The following is a 27,083-nucleotide window of genomic DNA, read 5'->3' as shown; positions in this document are numbered from 1 at the left end:
CTTCCTGCCCCAGCCTAGCCTCCTCGCCTCGCCTCACGGGCCGTCCGCGGCGGGAGCCGATGGAGGGCGCCGAGGAGGAGCCGCTGGTGCAATGCCCCGTGTGCCTGCGGGAGCTGCTGGGCGCGCACATCAACTCGCACCTGGACCGGTGCTTGCAGGCCGGGGAGGGTGAGGCGGAGCCAGGCTTGTCGCCCCCCTGCAAAAGGCAGCGCCTCGCCGCCGCCCCGCCGGGGAGCCAGGCGCAGGGGGAGCCGGAGGAGGCCCTCCCGGCCGTTGCCTCCCCCGTCTTCTCCCTCTTCCACAAAGGCCGCGGCGGCGGGCAAAGCCCGGCAGCCCCGGGCAGGAGGAGCGGGGCGGGGCGGGAGGAGGCCGCCGTGAAGCCGGAGGATGGAGGCTCAGCGGCGGCGGGCAGCGGGGCGAGGCTGGCGCAGAAGCTGGAAGGGAAGCCCCTGGCCGAGCGGCTGCGGCCGGACACGCTGGGGGATTACGTGGGGCAGGAGCGGGTGCTGGGAGCCCAGACCCTGCTGCGGTCCCTGCTGGAGACCCACGAAATCCCCTCCCTCATCCTCTGGGGGCCGCCGGGCTGCGGCAAGGTGAGTGGCGCCGCCGGGCCCCGCCGCCGCTGCTCCCGCCCTGCCCTGGCCCCGCCGGCGGGCGGCTCTCCCGGGCCGGGGGGGGGGGCGGCGATCAGCGGCCAGGCACAGGTTCACACCGGCCAGGTCGGGCTGGATGTTCAGGCCCTTCTCTGTTTCATGCGGCTTTCGAGGCTGATGAACTTCAAGGGTGGGACCTGTTTATTTTTCTGAACTCACTCTTTTTTCCTGTCTTCTTGGCTTCTTCTGTGATGTCTTTGTGTTGGCTGATGCCCGCAAGTTTTCACCTGGATTACAAAAACACAACCTGCGTCCTGAATAAAATAGAAATCCCTCACCCCCACCAACCCCGCTCTCTGCAGCTTGCACTTTGATTACGCACGCCCTTGATGGTTTCACACAATTTAGATTTGATAAACTCCAAAGCCATTAACTAAAACACAGAAGCTGAGAAGCTTAAAAACAGCAACAAAACAGAATCTGTAAAAATGTCTAGGAAATGGGGTGAAATACTGGCAGATTACTAGTGTAGGGTTTGTTTTAGCTCACCAATTCTGACCCCCTGGTAGAAGGTAGCTCAGGTGTGGAAGGGAGCTAATATTGCAGCCAGGAACTTGTCCACTTATAAACAAACCCTCTGAAACTGATCGGTCTCTGCAGGATTTGACTGCTGCACACTCTTGTTCTACTTCCTTAAAGATACCAGGAGCTGACTGCAGTGAATCCCAAAAGGCACTGTAGTTACAGCACAGCAGTGAAGGGATCCACAGCTGTAGTGAGGGAAGGACCAAATAAATGCCACAGGTGTGGTCAGGGGGGAGCACTCAAAGATCTCGCCTTCATTTTGTCCTTTTTCACTGTATTGTAGATTTGCGGGCGGGTGAAGCTAAGCAAGCAAAATGTATGGTTATGTCAGTCTAATGTGTGCACAGCACTAAGTTTTGCACATTATATATATTGATGTCTTGGTTATGCATGAGAGGATGTGTGGGAAATCTGGGATGGGGAAAATAATGACTAATGAATTAATGCTAGCAGAGACGTTAAGGACAGAGCAGCAGCTTGCTCTTCTCAGCATACTTACTTGAAGATAAAAGGAGACTTGATATGTATGGTATTTGAGTAATAATGCCAGTTAATCACAGTTAATAAGGAGCAGGAATGAGAATAATTGATAGATGAATACTGTTAGCAATGATGCAACAGGTTGTTTAGGCTAGATAACATACACCTGAAAAGAACCAGCTGGTGAACTTAAATAATTGCCACTTTCTTTAAAACAGTAAGGTAATATCAGAAAGAGAGAGATCTGAGGAGATGTGGTAAAGAAGGGCTATTTCTAAAAACTCATTAAAGGGGAGGTGGATTAACTGAAGCAAGATGGCTAGAGAGAGAAGTGGAATTGAATTCTTTAATGAATAGGAATCCACCTTATTGAATGAGTAACTTGTTCAGGGGCTTGCTTCTGTATCTATTTATACTCTTCTGCCTTTGTTTCTTGTTATCTGTGTCAACAGTGTCTGCTTGCTCTTTTTTAAGCGCTTTTTCCTTAGAAAAAAATGCTGTTATAAATACAGTGGTAACAAAGCAAAGGCCACATATAGTCTCTGGAAATTAGAACTGAATTCAGTGGCCTTTGGGTTGTGGTCTGTGAACCCACCTCTTTTTGGCTATGGAAATGCTTTTTCGTGAGCTTGTGACATCTTACGCTTGTGTTTCAGGTCTTCTTTAGGAACCTTCTGTGGTGCTGTCTTTGAATAATGGGTGATCTGTTTCATGCCTGTAATAACGCAGCTTTCAGTCTCCTTTCTTGTGACCCGTCTTCCTCACCCATATGCCTTACGTGGACTTGTATTTAGTAAGCTTGCTTCTCACAGAGTTTAAATTCTACTCCACATCAGTCATCTGACCTGCCTCAAGACTGTGCCTTTTGCCCCATCAAGGAACAGTTCCACAATTTATCTGTTACATTTTCTCTCTCCAAGTACTTAAACTGTTGAGTAGCTCATCTCCTTTCTAGGTTACTCCTTCTCAACAAACAGTTTTGAGGCTACATGCTTTCAGCTAGCTCTTGATGGACCATCTATTCCTGGCTGAACCAGAAATTCCTACTGCAAAAAGTTGAACTTTTCCTTTCACCTATGCTTGTCAATATTTCTAGGATGGTGCTCGAGTATAGTTTCATCTTAGGCCTTCTTCCCCATAAATCGTATTGTCTGTCAGGTAAATGGATGAAAGTTCTATCCTTTACTTAGATATTTTTTATTAAATTCCTCCCCTTACAGATTTAATGTGCAAGGCAAAATAGTCCCCCTAAAGATGGAAAAAGAAGTCTGTGGTTGCCTGCCTGCCTCATTTGCTTGCTACTTGGGTTGTACATGTATAACATGTCTAAGAAAACATTTCATGAGGAAGTAACCTGAAACAGGTGGAGGATGGACAGATGAAAAGGAAACCTATTTCTCTTTTTATGTGAAGAATCACATAACTTAGTGCTTGAAACTTGAAAGATCTTGTGAAGGAGAAGTAAGTATTCCATTTCCTCAGGACTTGGTTGGACTGATAATCAAAAACAACTTCTGTTAAGTACAGTCGTCTTCAGCGGGGAAAATATTAGGAAATAATTGTGTATTATGTAGCTTCAAATGTAACAAGCCCACATGCTAAGCTCTACCCATCAAAGAAAATAGCCTTACATTAGAGGGTGGGTGCTAAAATAGAAGTATAATTAGATATGTTGGTCTAAATTCAGAAGTGCTGTGTAAGATGGTCATAGACTCCTTAAACCTCTTCACACTCCTGCTACCCATAGGATCTGGTTATTGCAGCCCATCTATGCTTGCTTCCATTTCTACAGCCAAATGCTGCGCTAACTGATACTTCTTTTGAAAAGGGTGGAGCAGGACTAAGTAAAAAAAAAAAAAAATAACTGGAGATGGAGTTAATCCTTGGGGCCAAATTTCAAATTAATTTATGTATTATGTATCAATCTGGACCTTTATGAGAAGTAGTAATTCAACAGACTTTTTCTAAGCAAGAAGACAATAATCTTGGCTATTAAACTGCTATAAATGCCATATTTCATGTTGTAGGTCAAGAGTACTTTTGGAGAATTTTTATCAGGAAAGTAATAAAGCTAGGTACGTGAGTGAAAATACATGTGCTTTGTACTGCTCTGCCCAAGTTCATTTCAGCCTCAGCCACACTTGAATATTCAAGGAAGCACAATCAAAATTGAAAAGACAAAATCAGGGTACTTCTGTTGTGAGTTTATTTTCTTTTGAGTTTCCATCTGTATTGAGTCTTCTATTTTAAGGGAGCGTGATCTTTGTACTTTCAATTTGTCATCCTAATTTCTTAGGAAGCCAAGGTGCTCTAGGTGAAAAGGCTTTGACTCTTTGTTTTTCTTTTTACTTTTGTCACTATTAAAAGTTGAACACAAGAACATACTTTCTGCTTTTAAGAAGCTGACCAGACACAGGCCAGAAGAAGCAACACTGCCTCAAAGAGATGCCGTGGTTATTAACTTAGGAACAGTTAGCTTGTTCATCCTGACTATGCAAATTTTTAAAAGCCTGTATGAATCCTAGTGTAATCTGAGTGAGCTGTACTGTGATTTATGACACCTTAATGCAGGGATTTAGATTTTTGCTTGTCTGCCATGGGGCACCAATTTTAGTAAAGAGTTAGCAGGGGGACACAGTGTAACTTGAGCACTGAATAATTTTGCTGCCACAGATACGGTTTAAGCCTTATAAACCTGAACATTCTGTATTTAAATACGGTAAACATTCCCTCTTACATATGCTGTTTAATAAGAAAAAATGTAGGCAGTGTCTGGAACCCACTCCCTACAAAAGATAAGACAAAGAACATTCACACATGATTTTCTGGGGTCCGTACCTTCAATCTACTACTAAGGTAAAATATGCCGTGTTGATATGAGTGCAAAACATTAAAAACCCCAGTAAGTGGTCTTTGAAGTTTCTATAAAATCTCCACTGAGTTTATATTTTATTTCTAGGACTCCCTTGTATTTCTTTTCTTTGTTTTTATTCAAGACTTTGCTATATGACACATTAAAACACAGCAAGTCCAACTTACATATTTTGCGCCCCGCGTATTTATCGTCCCTTCCCTCCAGCGTTTTCTATTTTGCTAATTCAAGTGATTGTCTAAATGCCTGATTACTGGAGTGTATTTCTCTTATTCATACTGCTTGGGTTTGATTTGAACCATTTGAAGTAATTAGTTCTTTTGGTTGATTACCATGAGATTTTTAACTGAAAATACATGATGTCTTTTACAGTAGCGCAGAGTGGAAGTCCAGAACAGCTCTGAACAAGAGCTTTGCAGTTGCCTGGAAGAAATCTTTGAATGTAGTGTGCTTGATTTTGCTTATGCCAGTCTAAATCAGGAATAACTTAGGGTACCTCTCTAGGAAGAGAAAATACAATTGTATTTGTAAAGCGGATGGAATATAAGGAGACAAATCTGGATGCAACAAATGGAGGCACAGCTCCGTTTCAGTAAACATGACCTTGGCTCTGTTTATGCTTGGTCAGGCTTGGATTCTGGAAGTGCTGTAAACCACATGCTGAGGCTGTTGTTCAGTGACACCTTACTCCTCCAGTAGTCTCACAGTGGGCTATTTGGGGTGTGAGGAACCAAACAAGATGGGTAAGAATAGCATCTGCCCTTATATAAATGCCAACTGCTGCCACTTTTGATTGCGTTTATCTCTATAGACAGTGTCCCTGGGCCATGTTCATCTGCTATCCTGCCAGTTTCCTTTAGACACAGCCCGGCTCATCTCCTGTGACGCAGTGTGGTAGCTTGGGGTCAGCTCAGCGGTGTTGGGTAGGACAGACCCCAGCTTTTTAAGCTGCATCCCAGGGAACTGCTCCCCTGGCTGGCATCCAAGGATGCTGGCACTGTTGGTGTCTCACGCAGGGCGGTGAAACTGAATGTGGCCTTTCCTGACTGCTTGTCAACGACAGTATGGCCCTGCTGCCCTCAGAGGGAGGGTTGAGGGTGAGGAGAGGCTGTTGATGGTTACACCGTGTAAGCAAAGATATGGAAATCCTGTCCAGAATAAAGAAAGAAGCAAAAATACAGGGAAAGTCATGGTCAGAGGGCAGCAGCAAAAAGCAGGATGCCCGTTCAGAACTTTGATAACGTAGTTTCGACCCTACAAGTCTGTAAGTGTAGCTAGCCTGCTGGGCTTGTGTCTTGCACTAGGCTGTCAGTCTTTTGTCATCTCTGCCACAAACATAATTCACACTGCGGTTTGCTCTGGAACAAACTAGCAAAGTCACTTGGTGGGGAAGCCTAGATGCCAACTAGATTATCCCTGCTCAGGAATAATCCATGCTGCGCTGCAGTCTATACGCTAGTGTAGCTCTGTGCCAGATCTGCTTTGGTCACCTCAACGTGGCCTAGCAGACCATACAACCTTCCAGACTTGTTGGGAGAAGCATGTATGTTGGAAGGGCCCATCCAGGTACAAGGAGAGCTCTTGCACCAGTGTGCTCCCATAGAGCATAGTATGAATGTCAAGTCCTCATGAAAAGGCCTTGAGAGGTGAAAAGGGCTGTGAGGCTGGAACAGAACGACTGTGAGCTGTTCTGCACACCTTGCAGGAGCTCTCTGACATGACTGCTGAACGTAGTATAGATATAAACTGAGAGACCATGTGTTTTCTGTGACTGACATCTACAATGGCTGTTTTGCTAAATTTATGCAACTTAAGAATGAATAAGGAAAATCTCCATGAACAGGCAACCATAGGCAGATCCTTAAACAAGGTCTACCTGATCTTCCACAAGAGTGAGGTAAGAATGAGCTTAGGTTTCACAGTCAGCTTCTTGACTGGAGTCTTCTTGGCTATGATCTGACCATATATGCTAATCTCTTCCCAGTTTTTTAATCCACTTTCTGAAGAGAGCTAGGCAGTACCACGCTATTCCTGGAAGGGGCTTTGGTGAGCTAATGCAGTGGGCATAGTTTAATGGCCTGGTAAAGAGGTGCAAAAATGAAAAGACCACCTTACTTCTAAGCAGGTAATGTTAGTCATTGAACATCAGCATCAGTAGGACAGGCTTAATTTGTACTTGCTTTTTACTGTTTTCTTCCAGCCATGAGTGTGAGGTTGCATTGCCTATTGGCAGCACAGAGAATAGGGAAATAGGTAACACTCAAAGAGAGTTGCCCAGTCAAGGAGACTTGTGGATATACAGAAAATTCTTATCTCCTAGTACAAACATCCAACTGACTAAAACAGCAAATCTGATTCACTTATCTGCTGTGACAGTGAGAGGTGTGTGGAGCCAAGCACACTTTATGGGTTACTTTTATTTCATCCATAACTGGTATGAAAGCCTGGAAGAACTGATAGCATAGTTGCTGGGAGTGGGCTTGTTTGGCTATTGTTTTCTTTGGTTGGTGGGTTTTTGTAAATCTTGGATGGTTGCAGCCTTTGGGAAAGGGCTGACATGAAGAAATTTGCAGGATGGTGGAGGAGAGTTTTGGTAGTTAAGTGTTTGTTTGGTGTGTAATGGATCTGGAAATAAGTGACCACAGGCTCAAGTTGAAAGTGTTATTCGTTGGTGAGTAATGGTTCATGAGTTTCTTGGTGGATATGTTTCCATGTTTCAGATTGGCTCCTTATGATGGCACTTCTTTAGCCTGTCTAAACAGATAAGTCAGTAAGGTCTCGCAATTTTCAGCATAAAACTTATGATAGGTGTGAGTTTGGACAGCTTGGTGGGATAATGGAAGAGAAATGAGAATGATTTCTGGAAGGGGTAAGGATATTACACTGTGAGCTTTATAAGGTGTAATTTTTAGTGAAGTTAGTAAAAGGTTAATTTGCAAGATCACTCCTATTCTCATTGATATAAATACCACTTAATTCATAGGAAAGAACACTTCTGTTCCTCCCCATAAGGAAAAAATATGATCTAAAGAAGAAACACCTGTATAATAAAAGGAGCAGAATATCAACAACTTTAGATTTCCTCTTCCTGCTTGCTCTGCTGGTTCTGATACGGACATATTCACTCGTATTAAAATGCCACATCAGTGTCACTATTTTAAAAGACTTTTTTTCTAATGTAACAATCAAACCTGCTTCAAAATTTATTTCAGATAATGAAGGATATTCAGTGTGTTTTCTTCTGCCTTATTCCATATCAGATTTTTAATTTTCTTCTTATCCCTCAAATACATTGCACCTGAATTTAGTGAGAGAAATTAGGGGTTTAGCATACTAGTTGCAGTTCTTCTGTGCTAGTGCCTTCATACTTAGGCTACCCTGCTTAAGTTAAATCTCCACTGGGTTATATGTTCCCTAAGCTGTAACCTGATAGTAACAAAGAGGGAGAAAACAGTGTAGCATGTTACTGACTTTTGCTTGAGATGGTAGGAGAAAAAGCAGCATAAAAAAATTGAGCTCATGGGAAATAATAGGCTTTCAGAGGAATGGGGAAAGTTCAACCTGTATGTGATGGGCAGTTTGACTTGCTAAATGATTGGTTGTGCAGAACAGAAGGAAGAGGCCGTGAACATGCCTGTCCGTGTCAAGCACTGCTTTTGAAAGGCAATGTATGTTATTCTTATTACAACCTTTGTTGACCCAGAAGTTGGCAGAGCGGGAGAGGTGCATGCTGGCTGAGAGCTGTGCAGCAGTTTTCAAGTAGATTCTTGGTCTAATAGTAACTTTCAAACAAATCTCTTTGTAGTTTTTTTTCCTAAATTAGGGGTAGAAATATGGACTCCTGTACGTGTGTTTAAAAACAATTCCTTGCTGTTTTTTTTTTAAACAAGAAAACTATCTGTGACCTAGTGAATGAGGGCCAGGATGCAGTATGAGCTACCAGTTCAAGTGGAGCTACAAGAGGAATTGCCACTTGATCCCCCCCCCACCCCTGCCACTTTTAGAGAAGGAAGAGGTATATTTTTCCCTTTTCATCCTCAAATTTGATGTATTGGGGGTTTCCATGCTTTCACTGATTTTTTTAAGGCATGGGTACATTCTGAATGGCCCTTTTGTAAGGAAACATCAACTTTGGTTTTATTTTGTTAGCTTAGTTTCAAAGATAGTTTTGCTTTTGTTTTTTAGTTTCCCAGATCTTCCTGATTTCTGTAGGCTTTGCTGCAAGCACTTTCTAGCGTGTCTTTCCAGTCTTGTCTTCTGCAGTGATACAAGGAGGGGAGAGGTTGGTGCTTTGAGCTCCAGGGGGTGAGAGAGGATCTGACACAGGATGCAAGTCTTGTATCAGGACATGAAATGACACCTCTTCTGAAGGCAATCAGGAAGCCCTTACTAAAACTAAAGCAAGAATAAATAGTGATACATCCTCCCCCTTAGCCTCCCCTTTCCCATCTTGGGCTGGTTGTCATTTCAGGGACAAGGAGATCCATTGAAGAGACAGAGCAGTGCTGTTAGGGCAGTGAACGAGGTCCTGCCAACACCACTGGTAGCTGTGTGGTAGGTGGTTGTTTCTGCAGCCTCCCTGCAAGAGGATCAGGTTAGCAGCACTGCTGCTTTAACCTCAGTATTTGGAATATCTTCTGAAGCATTTTTGTCGGCACCTGTCCTCATCTGCTCCTCATCTGCTGAGCCTCTCCTGTCTTCAGTCTCCTTGGACTCCTTTAATGGAAGACTGAGCCCGATGGAAGAATCACCTGTTTTTCTCTAGCAGTACTTTCAAACAGGGATACACTTTGCTTGGGACATGCAGATACACCTGCCTTTACTAGGGATTGTGAAGGAAAGTCTGAAGATGATGCCTGTGATGTGTTCAGATGTAGTGAATCTGCCTGGGAGATTCTTCCCAGGTTGAAGGAAAGAAAAGCAACATAGCTGCTCACTAAAACAAGACAACAGTTTTTTCAGTCAGCTGTCTTTTACTTCCCTGGGCCAGCATTTCATTACTGTTGACTTTAAAGAGTTACATTTTCTTAAGTATACATATAATTTTTCAGTACTAACATTCTTGTGCTTTTGTAGAGAACTGCTTTCTGATTAATTTCATTTTTATGTGCAGTGGAAATGGGAGAGGCTTTAATTAACAACATTGTAGCTTTTTATTTCTTAAGTGTGATTGCACTGTAAACTCTCCTGCAGGTGTCTTGGGGTAGTCCACCTGTTTATCCACGAGCATACTCTACAAAATAACTGCACAGCGAATTGCAGTCAGCCCGTCTTCTGTGACAGAAATTTATTTGGCAAAGAGTTCTTCTGTGGTAAAGGAGACAGCTGTCATTGCTGGCCTTTTCAGTATTGCGACTGAATAGGTCTGGTACGTAAAAGTGCAGGCATTAGAAATGCAGCAGTGGAATTGGCAGCTACCTCTAGCAGGAAGTTTTTAACTCTTCTGTGTGCTAAAATAGCATGGACTAAAATACCTTATTCTATAGACTGTCAACACTGTCCCTATGTCCAGAACATACAGCTTTGTTCTTTACAAATTTCCTTCAAGTGAGTACTTTCTGAGTCCAAAACGATTTTTACAAAGCTTTCTCCTATTGCTGTTTCAGACTACGCTGGCACACATCATAGCCAACAGCAGTAAAAAGAATGGCACGAGGTTTGTGACACTGTCGGCCACAAGTGCGAAGACAAATGATGTTCGAGATGTCATCAGCCAAGCCCAGAATGAAAAAAGACTCTTCAAGAGAAAAACCATCCTCTTTATTGACGAGATCCATCGTTTCAATAGATCTCAGCAGGTATTATACTATGCCACTTTTTGGAAAAAGCCTTTGTCAGCACTTCTGTAAAATTTCCCACTTTGCCTTAAGATGATAGCTTACTTTGGGCTTTTGATTTTAGTGTTAATGTTTTTAGTACATGAATTAGGGAGAAACATAAAAATTAAATTCCATAACTAACTTCCAATCAATGTTTAATTATTGTGATTCAAAGATTTAAATGAAAGTCGGAGCTATACTTATAGTTGACTTATGTGCTGGGCTTTATATGACATTTTTCTGAAATTTTATTTCTGCAAAGTCACGTTAGTAATGTTTGCCGTACATATCTTCATTTCAGCCTTCTCCTTGGAGGTAGCATTCTGCATTACCTTTAAAAAGGTCTGGAATGTGGATGTGCCTAGGGTGTTTGTTTGGCTTAATTTTGTCTCCTCTGTGAGAGGAGAGACCATAGTGCCATTAAAAAGAAAAAAGAGACCATAGTCTTACCATGGAACGCTTGAATTCTGTACTACAGGTTGCAGTTTCTGTATCAAACCATACTCCAATCTTCCTATAGTTTTCTGAGCCATCCTATAGAATTCTGTAGGGAACTGTAGCCTAAAAGATTGGTTCAATGAGTATTTATAAGCGGCTTCACTGTTTGTTATATTTGATAAGGCAATTTCATGGTATCTTATGTTTGCTAAGCAATAAACCAAAGTCACATAAATAAACTAAAAATTTGCAGATTTTTGACACTGTTTCGTTTCAGCTGGTAGGGTCATTGTTGGTGCAAGCACAAGTTATTAAGGCGAACAGCCCATAACATGCTGTGTGTGTGAAATTAAATCATTTAGATAGCTGAGCAGATGAGCTGCCTTGTCAGTGAGGTTATTTGTCATATCAACAGGGAACCCAAAGACTCAAAAGACACGAAAAACATAGCCTACTCACACGGAATGTTTCAGGTTGTCATTGATTGAGATCAGCTTTTTCTGCTTCCCTCCCATCCTCAGGACACTTTCCTTCCTCACGTCGAGTGTGGGACGGTGACCCTGATAGGAGCGACCACAGAAAACCCTTCCTTCCAAGTCAACGCCGCTCTTCTGAGCCGATGCCGGGTGATCGTCCTGGAGAAGCTCTCGGTTGAAGCAATGGAGGCGATTCTGATGCGGGCCGTCAGGTCTTTAGGAGTCCAGGTTTTGGGCCAGGGCGACCAGTGCAGCAGCTCTGCGACTGGCAGCAGCAGCGAGAGCTCGGAGTGAGTACTTTATGGGCTGCAGGGTCTTAACGCACACAGCCAGAGGAATTCACTGCCTGCCAGAGAGAGAATGAAGCAGTTGGGGGTGGGAAGAGAAACCCTAGCCACTTCTGATAGTAAAAAAAAGAAGTGGCAGCATATGGCAGGGGCGGGGGGTGACGGGAGAGAGAGAATTTAAAGCACTGGCTCTCTCCATCCAAAACATAATCTCACCATCTGGATTAGGAGAGAGAGTTTTATACTTGGATCTGTAACTCCTGACTCGCCCTCCCAGGATATTTAAATCCGTTCTGCTGCTGAGGATTTGCTGTGGAAGCCTGTAACTGGGTCTTTGTCATGACCTAACGTGTGTTACTTCTTGCTACTGGTTGTAAAAGCATCATGTTACCATTAAGTGGTGGATAGGGCATCCCCTCTTAAATTAATTTGGAAGTGCCTGACAAAAGTTTGTGGTTTTCTGAGAATTTTTTTTTAATAAGATCAGGGAGGATATTACTGTTCTTTAGTTGCAGGATAAGTGCTGTGGTATGTTTTATGGTATGCTGTGGGGAGAGCGGGCTGTTGCTGTGAGGTGTGAATAGATTGTTTTAAGATTGACTTTGTTTTTCTCTGCTCCTTGTTGTCCAAGCCAGATAGAGTCACGTTAAACATTTGGGAGAGTTTTGGAAAAAACAAGGTCCAGATTTGTCCATAAGGGGTGTTACCTGCCTTCTGAAGTGGCTAGCTGGCAAATAAGAATAATGCTTGGTACTGCGCTACTTTCATGCAAGTTACTACAGTTCTTTCGTGTTGATGCTTGTCTGTACTCCTAGTAATTTACAGTGTATTGACGTGGTGATAATTGGGCAGACACTCCATATGAAATAAATGAGAGGGAATCCACTTTGTCTTTTGGCTTTATCACAGAATATAAGCACTAAGAATCACCAGCCTGAATGCTGAGGTCCGTGCAGGGAAGGAAAGCTATTCCCTTTTTATTTTTAGGGTACCCTGCCTCATGGTTTACTCATTTGTAGCTTTTACATGTTGTAGTAATGTGAATTTTAGAAGAGAGTGCAATACTGTCAGCCTTAATGTAATAGCACAGCTGTGGTTGTGGCTACACCCTGACTGGGGTTCAGAGTTTCTGTATGGGATTAAAGTACAAGGCATAGTTTCAGTTGCAGTTGTTTGGGTTTGGGTTTCGCTAGACTCTCCGTATCTGTAACCTTCCGTTAGCTATGGATGATTTAAACAGCATGGTGTGGTGCTTCATCAAACTGAAAGAAGTCTGGCAGACAGACTGTCAGACTAGCACAGTTTCAGAAATCTATCCATGGAGGGAGAGGGCTCCATTCCAATGGCTAACATGGGAGCCAAGCATTTAAAAATAAAAATGGGGTTCAGAATTTAGAAGTATTTGTTGCAGTTGCGTGTTAAGTCTTTCTTGTCTTTCCTGCTGCTATCTGGTTCTGGTCTGTAGTTGATTCATACCATTGCTGATGAGTTTGACTTCTTATAAGCCATCCTGTCCCATACTGTGGTTCTGGTTTTGGTCTCCTTGTTAATTCCTTCTTCTTGCTTCACTGTCCATACCATTTCCACTCCTTCGTTCCCTCTCCACCTACTACTCTGCAGGAGCAGCTGTGTCTCGTCTTTTACCTTTTCACCTCCCTGCCTCTATGAAGCAGGGCTGTCATTAGATGCAGGCAGTTAACAGTGTTCATGCTGTCCTGAGGAATAAATGAAAGTCACCAATTACAGTTGAATTGGTTGTTCACTATGCTCACCTTTGTTCCAGAGTTGGAAAAGGAGCCATAAGGCAACATGTCCCCAAATGTGGGGCATGCCTACTTTGAAAATGCTGCAGAGATATAGCCAGAAGGCACAAGAGAGGTGTATATTGAATTTTGGATTTCATTTCCCATGTGAGTCTCCCTTCCCAAACCACGGAAGTGTATGAAGTCCTGCATGTGCTGCTTGGCCTCAGTTTATTAGATAGTCTTGGTATCACATCACTTGTCTGACATGATGGCTGATCTAGATGAGATTTTGAAGAGGATGATCCTTTGTGGTCTCTCCTATTACCTTGAGGAATAAGGTGAGCGTGAATCTTCCTTAGTCTCTACAGGCATCTTCTGCACTCAAAGAGAATGTAGCCATCACTGAGTGATTCAATAGGTTTCATCATCTCTGCACTCCATGCACGTGCAGCAGTCATCAAAAGGAAAGTGTGCTCTACCCGAATCTGTTTCCTTAAATTTTCTTGGTGGCCTTTTCTTATCTTGCTTCCACCATTGCTGCAAGTTTCTGATAGGTTATGTCACCTGGCTTCTCTTTTATCCCACTGTGGCCTTTTCTTGCTGTAAAGCTGAAATAGAACTAGCAGGAGGTGTTACCTACTTCGGTATCTTTGTTATATCATCACACTCATAAAGCTTCTTTGACAGTTTTTATATTAGTTACTGGATTTCTTTACGATAAGATGTGCTTTGTGTTATATTTTCATTAACTTTACTGCCATCAAAATGTGCCTCTTAAAGCCTGCAGTAAATTAAGCTGAAAGATGGGGGAATATGAAAGGAAGAAACATACTCATGAGGAAGAAAAGTAAGGAGAGGTCAATGTTAAAGATGCTTTACGTTGCTGAAACTTTGCTTGTGCTTTCTGCTGTTTACGCTGTCTCAGTGATAGCACAAACTGTTCCAGTTGTGCACTGATACAGTACACTTGTACTGTGTCAGTGATCGAGGAAATCAAATTCTTCTTTTCTTGGCTTTTTATTTTTATCATTTAAGTGCTGCCCTCAGAGTGGTATCTCTAATTGAAGTCAGATAGTAAACTGGATGGTGGATTAATGTATTTGAAGTTAGATAGCACAGAAGGCGCACAGCTGAGGGAAATGAAAGGATCCCCAGTTTCCTGTAGGCAAGCCCAGACATCATGCAGTTCAGCTTGTTAGTGGCTGTATTACAAGTACTGACAGGTTTTGAATTCACTGGTTTGTAAATCACAGTGTGGAAAATGGGCTTCCTTTGAGTCGTCAGTGTTCAATACCTTTTTGAAATTTATTCCCTTTTTGGTACATCCATCCAATTTCCTTGCAGGAAATAGAGTTGCTGGGATGAGAGGCAACATTCAAAGGCAATGCTGTAAGGCACTGAGCAATGAGTATCATACTGCACCATTTCAGATGAAGAACTGTATTTGCCTGTGAAAGTGTTGCAATTTGTCAAGGAGTGAGTATAGTCAGAATAATTGCACTGAGAAAGTAAGAAAATACTGATTTATATGTGAAAGAAGCAATGGGTTCTTTATCTCATGTTCTGCTCAATTATTTTTAAATCTTTCGTCATACAGGTTCTCCTTGCTTGGACTTCCTTATATTTACTCTTTGATATTGCTTACACCCTCTTGTCATTGGATCAAACGCTGCGGTGTTGTGCAGGTTTTATGGGTAGTTCATCATACGTTTCATGTTGGTTCTTGGCACAGAGTATCTTGAGGGTATGGAGATAAGGAGGAGTTGGAAGAAGGATTTATTATCCTGTAGTGGTAGTTTTCCATTCCTTAAGCTAGTATATCACCTTCAGCTCAGTGAGTGATGGATCCGGGGGCATCCTTTTTGGCTTGATTATGTTTTTGTCTCCAAGTATCATTGGTTACAAGGTACCAACATTGAGCATTGGCGTCCAGTGGGTGTTCAGTGTTAATTTTGGAGAGTGAAAAAAATACGAGATTGCCTATCTGCAAGAGGATCGGAGCTTGGGAAGAGATCAGAAAGCATGGGAGTTATTCTGCCTTGCAGTTCTAGGGAGTGCAGAAGTCAGGTAAAGTGGAAGGGTGTAGGGCACGTGAGCTTCTGAAGACAGGATGGGCTTAAAAATGTAAAATACAGCGAGTGTCTTTTGGAAGCCAAGGTATTGAAATAATTGTCATCCTGATTTTGAAATTAGGCTCCTGCCTAGCGAAGTTAAATCATCAAAAAAATGGAATTTAAGATTTTAATTCCTCAGAAAAAATAACTGAATTCCGTTATTCTGAATATAAAATATTATTTTGAAATACTGAGTGTGAATGGAGCTGAGGTTATGGAACAGGGAAGCATTATGTTATTTCCAATCAGTGGTTGTCATCAATAGGCTGTGCAAACAGCTTGTATGTGGAAATTTTCTCTGTTTATTCTTGTTCTTTATCATGTCCAGTATGTCATGCCATTGTTGTAGACATGGACTGGATCAGCCTAATACATAATACATTATTTGGAGCAGAATTTCCATTACCAATATGTTGTAACTTGGATTTCACTGTAGAAATGGACAAGACCTTTGCTTGTAACCAGATTTTCTGTTCTTCCTTGTGCACATCTGTTTCAATTCGTGTAGTACTTAATTGCTTATATTGAGTCAACAAGGCACTTAGAGCCCTTTAGTGAAACTGAAGAGACAGGAATACAACTCAGCTTTCTTGCCCAGCTTCTAATTAGCAAATAAATGGCAAAAAGGCTCTGAGGCCTCAACTTTGTTTGGGACATACTGTTCTTAGCTTCTTGCAAGCGTAGTACCTGCCTTTTAGTGCTGTCAACACTTCCCCTCCATTTGCAGTTGCTGAGTGCAGTTGCAGGTATCGGTGTGAGGAGGCCTCAAGCACGTGGTGTTCTTCTCTGCAGCAGCAGGCAAAGAGCTTAGTCATAGAATCATAGAATCATTAAGGTTGGAAAAGACCTCTAAGATCATCGAGTCCAGCCGTCAACTCAACACCACCATGCCCACTAAACCATGTCCCTAAGCGCCTCATCTACACGTCTTTTAAATACTTCCAGGGATGGTGACTCAACCACTTCCCTGGGCAGCCTGGTCCAAGGCCTGACCACTCTTGCAGTAAAGAAATTTCTCCTAATGTCCAGTCTAAACCTCCCTTGGCGCAACTTGAGGCCATTTCCTCTCGTCCTATCGCTCGTTACTTGGGAGAAGAAACCAACACCCACCTTGCTACAACCTCCTTTCAGGTAGTTGTAGAGCGCGATGAGGTCTCCCCTCAGCCTCCTCTTCCCCAGACTAAACAGTCCCAGTTCCCTCAGCTGCTCCTCATAAGGCTTGTGCTCCAGACCCTTCACCAGCTTCGTTGCCCTTCTCTGGACACGCTCCAGCACCTCCATGTCCTTCTTGTAGTGAGGGGCCCAAAACTGAACACAGTATTCAAGGTGCGGCCTCCCCAGTGCCGAGTACAGGGGCACGATCACCTCCCTACTCCTGCTGGCCACGCTATTTTTGATACAGGCCAGGATGCCGTTGGCCTTCTTGGCCACCTGGGCACACTGCCAGCTCATGTTCAGCCGGCTGTCAATGAGCACCCCCAGGTCCTTTTCCTCTGGGCAGCTTTCCAGCCACTCTCCCCCAAGCCTGTAGCATTGCATGGGGTTGTTGTGACCCAAGTGCAGGACCTGGCACTTGGCCTTGTTGAACCTCATACAGTTGACCTTGGCGCTTCGATCCAGCCTGTCCAGGTCCCTCTGCAGAGCCTTCCTACCCTCGAGCAGATCAACACTCCCGCCCAGCTTGGTGTTGTCTGCAAACTTACTGAGGGAGCACTCGATCCCCTCGTCCAGATCATTGATAAAGATATTGAACAGGACCGGCCCCAGTACTGAGCCCTGGGGAACACCGCTCGTGACCGGCCGCCAACTGGATTTAACTCCGTTCACCACAGCTCTCTGGGCTTGTCCGTCCAGCCAGTTTTTTACCCAGCGAAAAGTTGCCCTGTCTGAGCCGTGAGCCGCCAGTTTCTCTAGGAGAATGCCGTGGGAGACAGTATCAAAGGCGAAACCTTCTCTTCAGTCTGCCCTGCTGGTGTATGCAAAGTGTTTGCTCAGTGTGCAGCATATTTGGGTTTGTTCCCTGTTGATGGAGGTATTAGCAGCAGGACATCTGTGTGTAGTGCCTGCTTTTGCTTTCTTTGTTGGCTTCTTTCATTGCATGTAGAAAAATCTGGTGCCCATCTGTAGAGCTGAGGGGTGAACATTGCTCCCTGATTTTTAAGGAATTTGGTGCATGAGATACTTGACTGAGTAAGTCCCTGTGCTGTTATATTCTTCTGCTTCCCCATTCAAACATGAAGAAGGTGTTTGAAACACCTTGGAGAAAGTGCGGTTATTTTGGAGTTCCACTGTGTGTGCGTGTTAATTTCTTTTTTCTAGCTTTATCAAATGCATGAGAAATAAGGAGATGGAAATAAAAATATGATAAGATGCATACATGTATATAGCTAAATACATTTTTCCCACAGGATGTGATTCCTGCTGCCTACTCTCTGCAGCATGGGTTATAGCCCTAGAAGACATTTGTTGGCCTTCACTTGCAGTGCTGTGGATTAAGATTGCAGCTCTACAAGCTTTTCCCTCTCATGTGTGGGCATAAGAGGGCTCAAATACTGACTGTTGAAGTTTTTGCAGCACCTACTGTCTTTTTCTTTTGTGTGACAAGTGCAAAGTGGGTTTGCAAGGAGGAAGAGGAGGCAAGTAATGAAGATCAGTGGATACGTGTATCTGGGAACCCTGGCATTGCCTTTTTGTACGCCACTGGTAATAACAGTAATAAATCTTTCTGGTGAACAAGGTGCAGGGCTGTTGTGAATCCTTAATTATTTGGCACACAAGACCTTCAGTAAGAAATTGAGAAATTGCCTCTTACGCCAAGCTCTGTGCGTTAAACCCCACTAGTACATGTCACTCTCGATTTTCAGCCCAGTTACTAGAAATGGCTAAGTTAGGGCCATTACTTATGCCATGCTTTAACTCCACTAGCTGCTGTTTCCAAATCAAATTAGTTGTACCTCTGCCTGGCGAACACCTTAGCCATTACCTTATCTACGTAACTAAAGTTTGAGGGTCAAATCCTCAACAGTATGCATATGAAATGTGCAGAGGTGAGTTGGTTTGCATGTGCTCCGACAGTGGGCATCTGCAGCCCAGCAGATGAAAACCTGGAGAAGGAGCTGGAGGACTTTGTTACTTTCCCAGATCTTTCATAGACCCGCGATGAGATTCAGCAGATCTGTTGCTGCATGTCTCAGATCTTCCCATCTTGTTCATTTAGATTGTGTGTTCACTGGAGTTTGGCGTTTTTCATGTGTTTGTATAGTCCTGGCACACTTGGAGTAATAGATGGCAAAAACAGTGACTTGCATGCACTGGGATGCCTTTTCTTTCTAGTAAGATATTTTTAGTACCCCAGTGACTAATTTGTAATACCTGTTACCATTTAAAAAAAACAATGTAGGATGCATATATACTTTACAACGTAAACAATCCTTCCAATTGTTGCTTTTAAAAGAACATCTGATAGCAGCTCTTACTGTTGGTTGTTAGTTTAAAAATTCATGCTAGTTACTTTATACCTCACTATGTTCTCTCATGTGCATTTGGATAGCTTCCTACCTTTTCATTGTCCTTCCAACAAGGAATTTGAAGTGCTGGCTATGAAATACTGACGGAGTAAAACCTTGTAAAGTTCAACTGGCTGTGCCAGAATTGTACTCTGGCATAACCTTAACCATAGCTTCCACTGAACTTGATGAGATGAGGAGAAATAAGGGGATTAAGATGAGAGCTCATGCCCTACCTTTTTCATGTGCAATTGTATTTAACATGCATTAGGGCAGAAGGAAGAGGGGTCAGGTCCCACAGTGTTCTCCCAGGCTCTGCAATGCTTAATCATGACAGAATGAATTAAGAACAATACTTAAACCCAGCTGCCTCTGAAACTTTGTAAACAAATGCCGTCTCTAGCATAATAGGCAAAAAGAGGAGCGTGGTGGGGGCTAACAGTGTATGGTTATTCTGTTGCAGATTCCCGGTGTACATAGAGGAGAAAGCTCTAAATACCCTAGCCTACCTTTGCGACGGTGATGCAAGGACTGGACTGAATGGGCTCCAGTTAGCAGTTCAGGCCAGATTAGCAGTGGGGAAGACCACTCCTTTGAATATTCCCAAAGGTGGTTCTGCAGATGGCATTCTGGTAACGGAAGAGCATGTAAAGGAAGGGCTACAGCGATCTCACATTCTGTATGACCGAGCAGGTGAGTACCTGATACGGTTTCTGAGATGCAGCATTCTCAAGAGCTGATAGTTTCTATAATTTCTGTTTCTTCTCCCCCTTTCATACCAGTTGCTCTGGTGAAACAGTGATTGTACTGAGATTTGGCCTAAAAATTAGTTTTCCCTTACAGTGTAGCAGGCTCACGCAGAAATTCCTTCTAAACAGGATTTCCTCTTACCACTTGGGAGGTGTAGGTTAGCTGAGAGACATGTTTGCTGCCCTGAGAACAGTTGAATCGTGAAATTATTTGTTCTTTGAGATTTTTAGAATATTATCTTCTAAGAGGGTTGCAATGTGAAGAGAGAGAAGTATTTTGATGAGGAGATTTGTCCTTAGAGAGTTGGAAATCTTCCAATGCACTTTTACTCCTTTAAAAGTCTTGGAAATGCTCACATTCACAACAATATGTTATGTGAAAATGTGAGCAGTTTGTTTTATTTTTAGAGTTGCTTTTGAAGGTAATGAATTTTGTAGCTTGCTTAGGGCAGGTCACATAAATCTGATTGCATTTAAGTCTTCCTTAATGTGATAACTGCTCTTGCTAAGTTTGTGACTTGGCAATGTTAGGCTTCACAATAGTTGGCCACTGTAACTTTTTACGTGAGAGGGTTACAAATCAAAGAGTGAATATTAGAGATTAGGGGAATCCCCTTGAATGCATATGCTAGTTCTTCAGCAATACGTGAATCACTGTGCAGTATAGTATCAAACGATTATGCCAAGCAGTGTTTGGAGAAGTGATTGATTTTTGTTTTGCCACTGTATCTGATATGCTCAATTAACTCAGTTATGCTCAAAACCTGTGATGAGAGATTTCTCGAGGTTGTTTGTAACGTATGTGCCTGCTTTCGGCCTTCTGGCTACAAAGAGGAAATGATGGCTCATTGTCAGGAAAAAGTCAGCTGGGCAGATATCGATATGATGGCAGCTGAGAAGTCGAGACTAGGCAAGGAGAGGGAGAAGAAAAATTTTGTGGGGTCTGTGGCAGAAAAAAGTCATGATTAGGAGGAAGCGGAAAATCTGACCAGTTTACCGGTATGAGTCTGTTGCGCCATGTAGGTCCCTTGTGTGTTTGCTGTCGCCTTGTGGCCACTGTCACGCAGAACTCTTGGCTGTGTCCATTGCTCCCAGCCCTCCTATGCCTCTTTGTTCTATTAGAGATGGCACAGAATGCCTCTTCCTGAGACTTGTGTCAGGTCTAAGTAGCATGTGTCAGCCCCTTCTCCATGACAGAAATCCTTTGAGCTCTGTGTAGGGTTTATTTTTTTGTCAGAGATTGTTAGAGAGGGGTGAGAGCAGTGAAAATTCTGTTTTTCTTGATTATACGAATGCCAAATAGCCTGTCACAGATATTGTCACAGTAGCAGGTTGCCCAAGTACATGCCTTTACAACATCTCTGTCTTCTGTGGAGTATTTTGTGTCTCGGTTGACCACTTTTGTGCATAGTAGAGATAGCTGTTTGTCCTTTTATGTACAAGGGGCTTCCGGATAGAGGCTACTGTATAAATAAAGATATTTTTGTAGCATGCTTTAGCTAATACTTTTTGAATCACAGTTGTTGTGGTGGAATCTACAATCCTCTAACACAAAGTGCCTCAGCCTTATAAAGAGGAGGGACACGATGCTGTCTAATCATGATAGCAGCAGCATACATTTGAGTGTAATGTGTTCGTGTAGAAAGCACCAAATAATTGATTTGTGTTCAGAGTTGTGTAAATATGGAATTTTGATTTTACATAATTATTTATTTTTCATCACCTTCCGCAAAATTTGCCAAGTATTTGTAGTTGGGCATTCTTTTATGTACTTTCACCAAGTAGTCTAGGAAGGAAATTATTCATAATCCAGTCATTAGGCTATTGTTCTGATCTGTGTGCAGACATCCAAAGAAAAGATCTTTGTGCAGATAATCTATGCATTTTAGCTGGAAGGACAAAGAAACAGCTCTAGTAAAATTTCACTGCCAGCAGTCGCCTGCAGCCCTTGCAGTGTGAGAGGAAATGAACTATTTAGTCATATTTTAGCTTTTAATGGCAGTTTTTAAAATTTTGATTTTTGGAGAAAATGATGCAGCAACAAAATTAATTAAAGTTGAACTGCAGATGGACAGCAAATAGATTTTTAAGACAGAGTTGTATTGTCTTTTCTTCCTCTTGTGTATTGTGTCTCTCTGCTAACACTGATTTAATAGCAAATACCAAAAATAAATATCAGACTAATTGCAGGATTTTGTCTTGCTGTCTATGCAGTAACATAACTTCAGTTATGGTAAAGACTGGGAATGTGTTAAGCTGAAGTTAATTTATTCTGTAATCTGGAACACGGTTGTTCCTTCCTCTTCTATGCAGGAGAAAAGAGAAGGTGTCTCACACCATGATGGTTTTTGCCAGCTTTATTGTTTTCTGCTGGACCAGAATGAGAAGTCGTTTTATCCATGCTGTTGCTCTAGTCTTTCTTCCAAGGCTTTCTTCTGTCCTTTATCAATGAGCAGTTGATGTTTACCTTCGGCTAAGACAGAAAATAATGTCAGATGGGGACTGTGATTTTACTTTTGCCCACTACCTTATAACTAGAGATTGTTTAAGAAGTCCAGATATTAATTATGGTCAGTGAATGAGGCCTTTTCCCTGTCTTCTACCAATAAGACTTTAGATAAATCAACATCTCAAATTAGCTGGAAAACTCTTCATGAGCACATAAAGGAATTTAGGGGCATAAATCAACAAGATTTATGCATCTGTATACATTAGACACTAGAAAATCCTGTCCTCCACAAAAGCCCCTTCTGTAGTATCTTGTTTCCCTTTGGAAAGGTATTTGCCTTTGTGGGAACGGCATAGAGCAAATGTATTTTGATTCCAAAAACTCTTTAGAGTTTTGATTTCAAGAGGCATCCGGGATGCAGAACAGCAGTGATAGATAAGTTGGCATGTATCTGTCTCTCAACTGGATTGGTAAGGCAAAAATCTATATGTTGGCTAACCAGCCTGAGAGAGCTAATAAATAAAGGTTTGTAAAAAGTTCTGTCTAATTTTTTTAAACTGCTTCTGGTATCTTACATAGAATATAGGTAAACTATATTTTTTAAAAAGAAACATAAAACCTCTTTGTCCAATGCATGTAACTGTACTTTGCCTTTAATTGAAACTGCCTTTAAAGTACAACTGCACAGTTTTTCTGAAGAAGTCCAAGTCTGGTGTATAAGCATTGTCATTATGTTGATGACTTGATCACGAACATTAACTTTGTGAGGAAGGAGATAAAGGGAGAAAACTATCCCCTTTCTCAGCCTGTGTACTCTGAAGTCCCCTGCAGGTATGTATCTCTAGTCCCAACCTATCCGCTGGGTTCTTTTTGTCTCTCCAGCTGGTATTCCCAAGTATGACACTTTACAGTAGCCCAAACAGTGTATAAAAGCACTCCAGCCAAAAAATCTGGGCGAGTGCAACCGCTGGAGATATTGAAAGGCCGTCTTCCTTGCTTTTAAGAGACCGAGAGACGCCTCTTCCAAGAGGACGATGCGAGTTCAGCTGCTTGGGTTTATTGCTACTAACTCAAGTGTTATGACAGAGCGCAGACATGCTGTTTGTGTTGGCACGAGCAATGGCTGCATACCACAGGGCTCTTTGTGTGGAGTCCTAGCAAAAATAGCTGTCTGCCGGCCTGCGTACGCCAGCAGCGCATGTGTTGAATTCCCCACAGAACCGCACTGCAGCATGAGCAGCGACACAGGAAGATGGACCCAGTTTCTGACCTGGGAGGTGGAGGGAGGTCTTGCTGGCTGTGAAAGGAGCAATTGCAGCAGTATGGGGGCTTTGGTTTTCAAACTCATGCGTGCGGCCTTTTATTTTGCAGGGCCTACAAGCGACGGTGATATGTTCTGATGCGGCCCTTGGGCTGTAAATCCTTTTAGCTGTAGGAAGAAGAAAAATACTAACAGATGGCTGTGGATGCAGCCAGTTGCCTTTATAATACACACTTAGCTGTGAGCCAAGGAATGCCAGGCACTTTAAAAAATAAAAAAGGCAAATTATGTGGAAAGTTTAACAACAATATTGCAGCAAAATACTCTTAGAAGTTTGATTAAAAGAAATGCATAAGAATCAAAACCAGCTGCACAGTGAAAAATTGCAAGAAGAAAGGGCCTCATTCAATGTTTGTAATGGTGACCCTCTGTTTTTAACTGTAGTCCTAAAAGATCTGTGGAATGGCTTTGTTTCTCCTTGGAGTCCATATCTAATCTTATATTAAACTTCAATGTTAAAAAAAGTTTCCTTGTAATTCATTCAGTCTTCCCACTCCTTATTTAGCAGTCTGGCATTTCAGGTTTGTTTGTGGTTTTTTTTGTTTCAGCTGCTTACGGTTTTCTGGACCCTTCCAGTAGTGCAGGTGTCCACAACTGAACTCAACATTTCTTAGGGGTTTGCCAGGGTTGTGTGCTGCGACTCTATTTTCTCCAGACTGTGTAATGTCCCATACTGTATATCTACAGCAATGTTTCCTTTTTTTCCCTACGTAATACAGCAAACTCATGTTTGATTTACTGCACGCTTTATTTTCAAGTTTTAGTTGATGTGAAATGTCTTTTTCTAAAATACCACTGGTGTGTAGTACTGGATTACTCTGATTCTTCTGTTGTCTTCTCAGAGCTGTGTGCGTGTCCAAAAGCAATGGTCGGTGTGCACATACTTATATGTGCTCATACTTTATTCTTTGTCAATTAAGAGATATTTATATAGAGTCTTCTTCCTAACTGCTTAAAATACCTGCATTTTTTTTCTTTTGAAGGGGAGGTCATTAGGGTACCAAAACCAAATTGTTTGCCTTGCAATGTTTAAAAAAACACCCTCCTTTTCATCTGCAGTTGCTCTGTTATGCTTATGTAGTTAATGGAATGATCCATGTGGCAAAGCATGAAGATGTTCAAAACATAATGAACACCATAATCACGCATACATAAAAAGAACTTGAAAAAGCAGGTTATGTTACCTGCTGTGATCTAGTAAAATATATTCTGTTCCCTTAAATGCATTGCACTTGATTTCCTCCCATCAGCTTTGTGTATCTCTTTTCTCCCCCATGATAAATAGGAGAAGAACATTACAATTGCATCTCTGCCCTGCATAAGTCTATGAGAGGCTCGGATGAAAACGCTTCCCTTTACTGGCTTGCTCGAATGCTTGAAGGTGGTGAGGATCCACTCTATGTGGCAAGGAGGCTGGTGAGGTTTGCAAGTGAAGATATAGGTCAGTATTTGCAGTATTTCATGTTGAAGGAAGACCTGCCAGGCTTCTGCTTTCCAAAAATTGGCATTTGAGAAAAAACCAAAACTGCTGTATGCAAAATAGGTACAAAATACTGAAATGCTCCACATCCAACAAAAACTTTGTATATGAAGACAGAGACCTATATGTAGTGTCATTGTGGTGATTACCTATTGCAGGAGAAAAATATTTTTGAGGTCAGGTTTTGGCAATGTATTAATATGGATTCTTTTAAACTCTGGTGATTTTAGGTCACACATTCTTTGTGACACAAGTTTACTGGCATTTCAGAGATGTTTTTGTTTTTTTAATGACTCTGGAAGGTGAATGCCTGCCCTGACTTGCAAACTGCAGATTTGATAGCTGGCTCCCTAGTTGTAAGGCATCTTGATTGACTTACCTAAAGTAACAGATGCAGCATCAATTTTGGCACGTATGTGATAGGTGAAGAGTTATGAGATCTGGGGAAGCTATGTCTGTATAGCAGTATTTCCCCATTTCTTTCTCAATTTCAAAAAGTAAGTGGATCATACACGGGCAGCTACTGCTCAGGCTGCCACCGTGTGGCAACAGATTCAGTCTGAAAATCATACCCGTGATTTAGACCTTTCTTTTTGGGGGGGACAGAAGAAGGAGGGCTGTGGATGGAGGGAGTGTATCTTATGTACTGCAAAGTATTGTACCAGAAGTTCCAACATCTGAGAAAGCAACTTTGAAATGTGCATGGATAACCTTCCATCTTACAGGAGGGGGGGGGAAAGGGAAAAAAAAAGAGAGAGACAGTAACTAAAGTAAACTGACTTTAACCTGCTTTTGTTTGATCTCTTTTTGTAGGGCTGGCAGATCCTCTGGCTTTAACACAAGCAGTTGCTGCTTATCAAGGCTGTCACTTTATTGGAATGCCAGAATGTGAGGTAAAGGCTTCATTAATTCACTGATTTGAAAGTACTGCAAACTCTAAAACCGATCTGTAATTATAAAAAGAAACAGAGATTGCAAGGACAAGGCAAATTTAATTACTTGTTCATTCAGCACACCCCATCTTTGGCAAGTAAGAGAACTTCGTAGCTCTTAAAATAGACATTGTAGTTTGAAATAAAATTCACTGCATATTTATTGTTAAAATGTGGTATGTGAACTAAGGTCATTTTGCTCTGTCCATTTTTCTTCTCTCTGTTATAAATAAAATAATATATTCTGATATTCTAAAGTAGCTATTCCTTTCTAGTAGTGAAAATCATGAAGACCTGTGTTGTTGTTAAATAATAGTATTCATACTATAGTAGCAGGCAGAGGTCAGTTTAAAAACATAATCCCTGTCATGTTACATAAACAACCTGAATAACAGACCTTTTCCCAAAGAGCTTAAAAGAAGTCATTTAACATTTTCCCTTTTCTTGTTTCCAGGTCATTCTAGCACAATGTGTAGTGTACTTTGCCAGAGCACCAAAGTCTATAGAGATATACAGGGCGTATAGCAATGTCAAAGAATGTCTGAGAATGCACACGGGACCTCTGCCGCCTGTTCCGCTGCACCTGAGAAATGCCCCAACAAGGCTCATGAAGGACTTGGGCTATGGTAAAGGCTATAAATACAATCCCATGTACAAGGAACCTGTAGAGCAGGACTATCTACCACAAGAGTTGAAAGGAACAGACTTCTTCAAGGAACGAAAAACGTGACCACCTTGCTTGGAATGGGTTTTGATTTTATGACTGATACATTTGTACTAGGATGGAAATTCCCCTTGCAGTTTCAGCCATCTCTTACTGTGGCTGAAAGTGTTAAGCCACTGAGCCTTTCAGATACTTTCTTACCCTTCTGGTTTTACTGCTGTTATTCTAAAGGTGTTTTGTAAAAATTGCAGTTAGGCAGTATAAAAATGCAAAAATAAGCTTTATCAGTATAGGGCTGTCACCCTCTGGTCCAAATGCAATGGAGAAAAAAATGAGAGACTTGTATTTCTGGCTCTTGTTGTGAGGCAAGGAATATTATTGTGCTGCTTTTTAAAATCAGTATCTATTTCAGATTTTGAGAGTGTTTATTTTCCAGAAAAATAGTGAATTGTACCCACTCTCTTAAAATACGGTAAACAAAATATAACTACAGTGTAATTCTTGCTCTTACGATGTTCCAGAGACTAATTTTGTACATTATCATCTATTAAACCAATAAAGCTGTTAAAAATA

General features: G+C 42.2%; 1 protein-coding gene across 1 annotated transcript; it reads left to right on the top strand.

Annotated features, from left to right (window-relative positions):
- WRNIP1 (WRN helicase interacting protein 1) lies at positions 1-27,083 on the top strand. The gene is made up of 7 exons (XM_075142568.1): positions 1-593; positions 10,137-10,328; positions 11,309-11,553; positions 19,379-19,608; positions 24,720-24,875; positions 25,728-25,807; positions 26,301-27,083. Exons 1-7 carry the CDS (start codon positions 60-62, stop codon positions 26,574-26,576), a joined length of 1,713 nt encoding a protein of 570 aa, XP_074998669.1. The 5' UTR covers positions 1-59; the 3' UTR covers positions 26,577-27,083.

Source organism: Calonectris borealis, chromosome 2 (assembly GCF_964195595.1).
Source record: "Calonectris borealis chromosome 2, bCalBor7.hap1.2, whole genome shotgun sequence".
Taxonomy (NCBI): Eukaryota; Metazoa; Chordata; class Aves; order Procellariiformes; family Procellariidae; genus Calonectris; species Calonectris borealis.
The sequence above is the reverse complement of the archived record's forward strand: the minus strand, read 5'-3'. Positions and strand labels throughout refer to the sequence as shown.

What these genes read in the sequence shown, in the direction of transcription:
- WRNIP1 (XM_075142568.1), top strand. Translation starts at nt 60, where the DNA reads ATGGAGGGCGCCGAGGAGGAGCCGCTGGTGCAATGCCCCGTGTGCCTG. An exon ending in GGCCGCCGGGCTGCGGCAAG is followed by an intron (nt 594 to 10,136) that starts GTGAGTGGCGCC and finishes TTGCTGTTTCAG; the next exon opens with ACTACGCTGGCACACATCAT. An exon ending in TTGGAATGCCAGAATGTGAG is followed by an intron (nt 25,808 to 26,300) that starts GTAAAGGCTTCA and finishes TCTTGTTTCCAG; the next exon opens with GTCATTCTAGCACAATGTGT.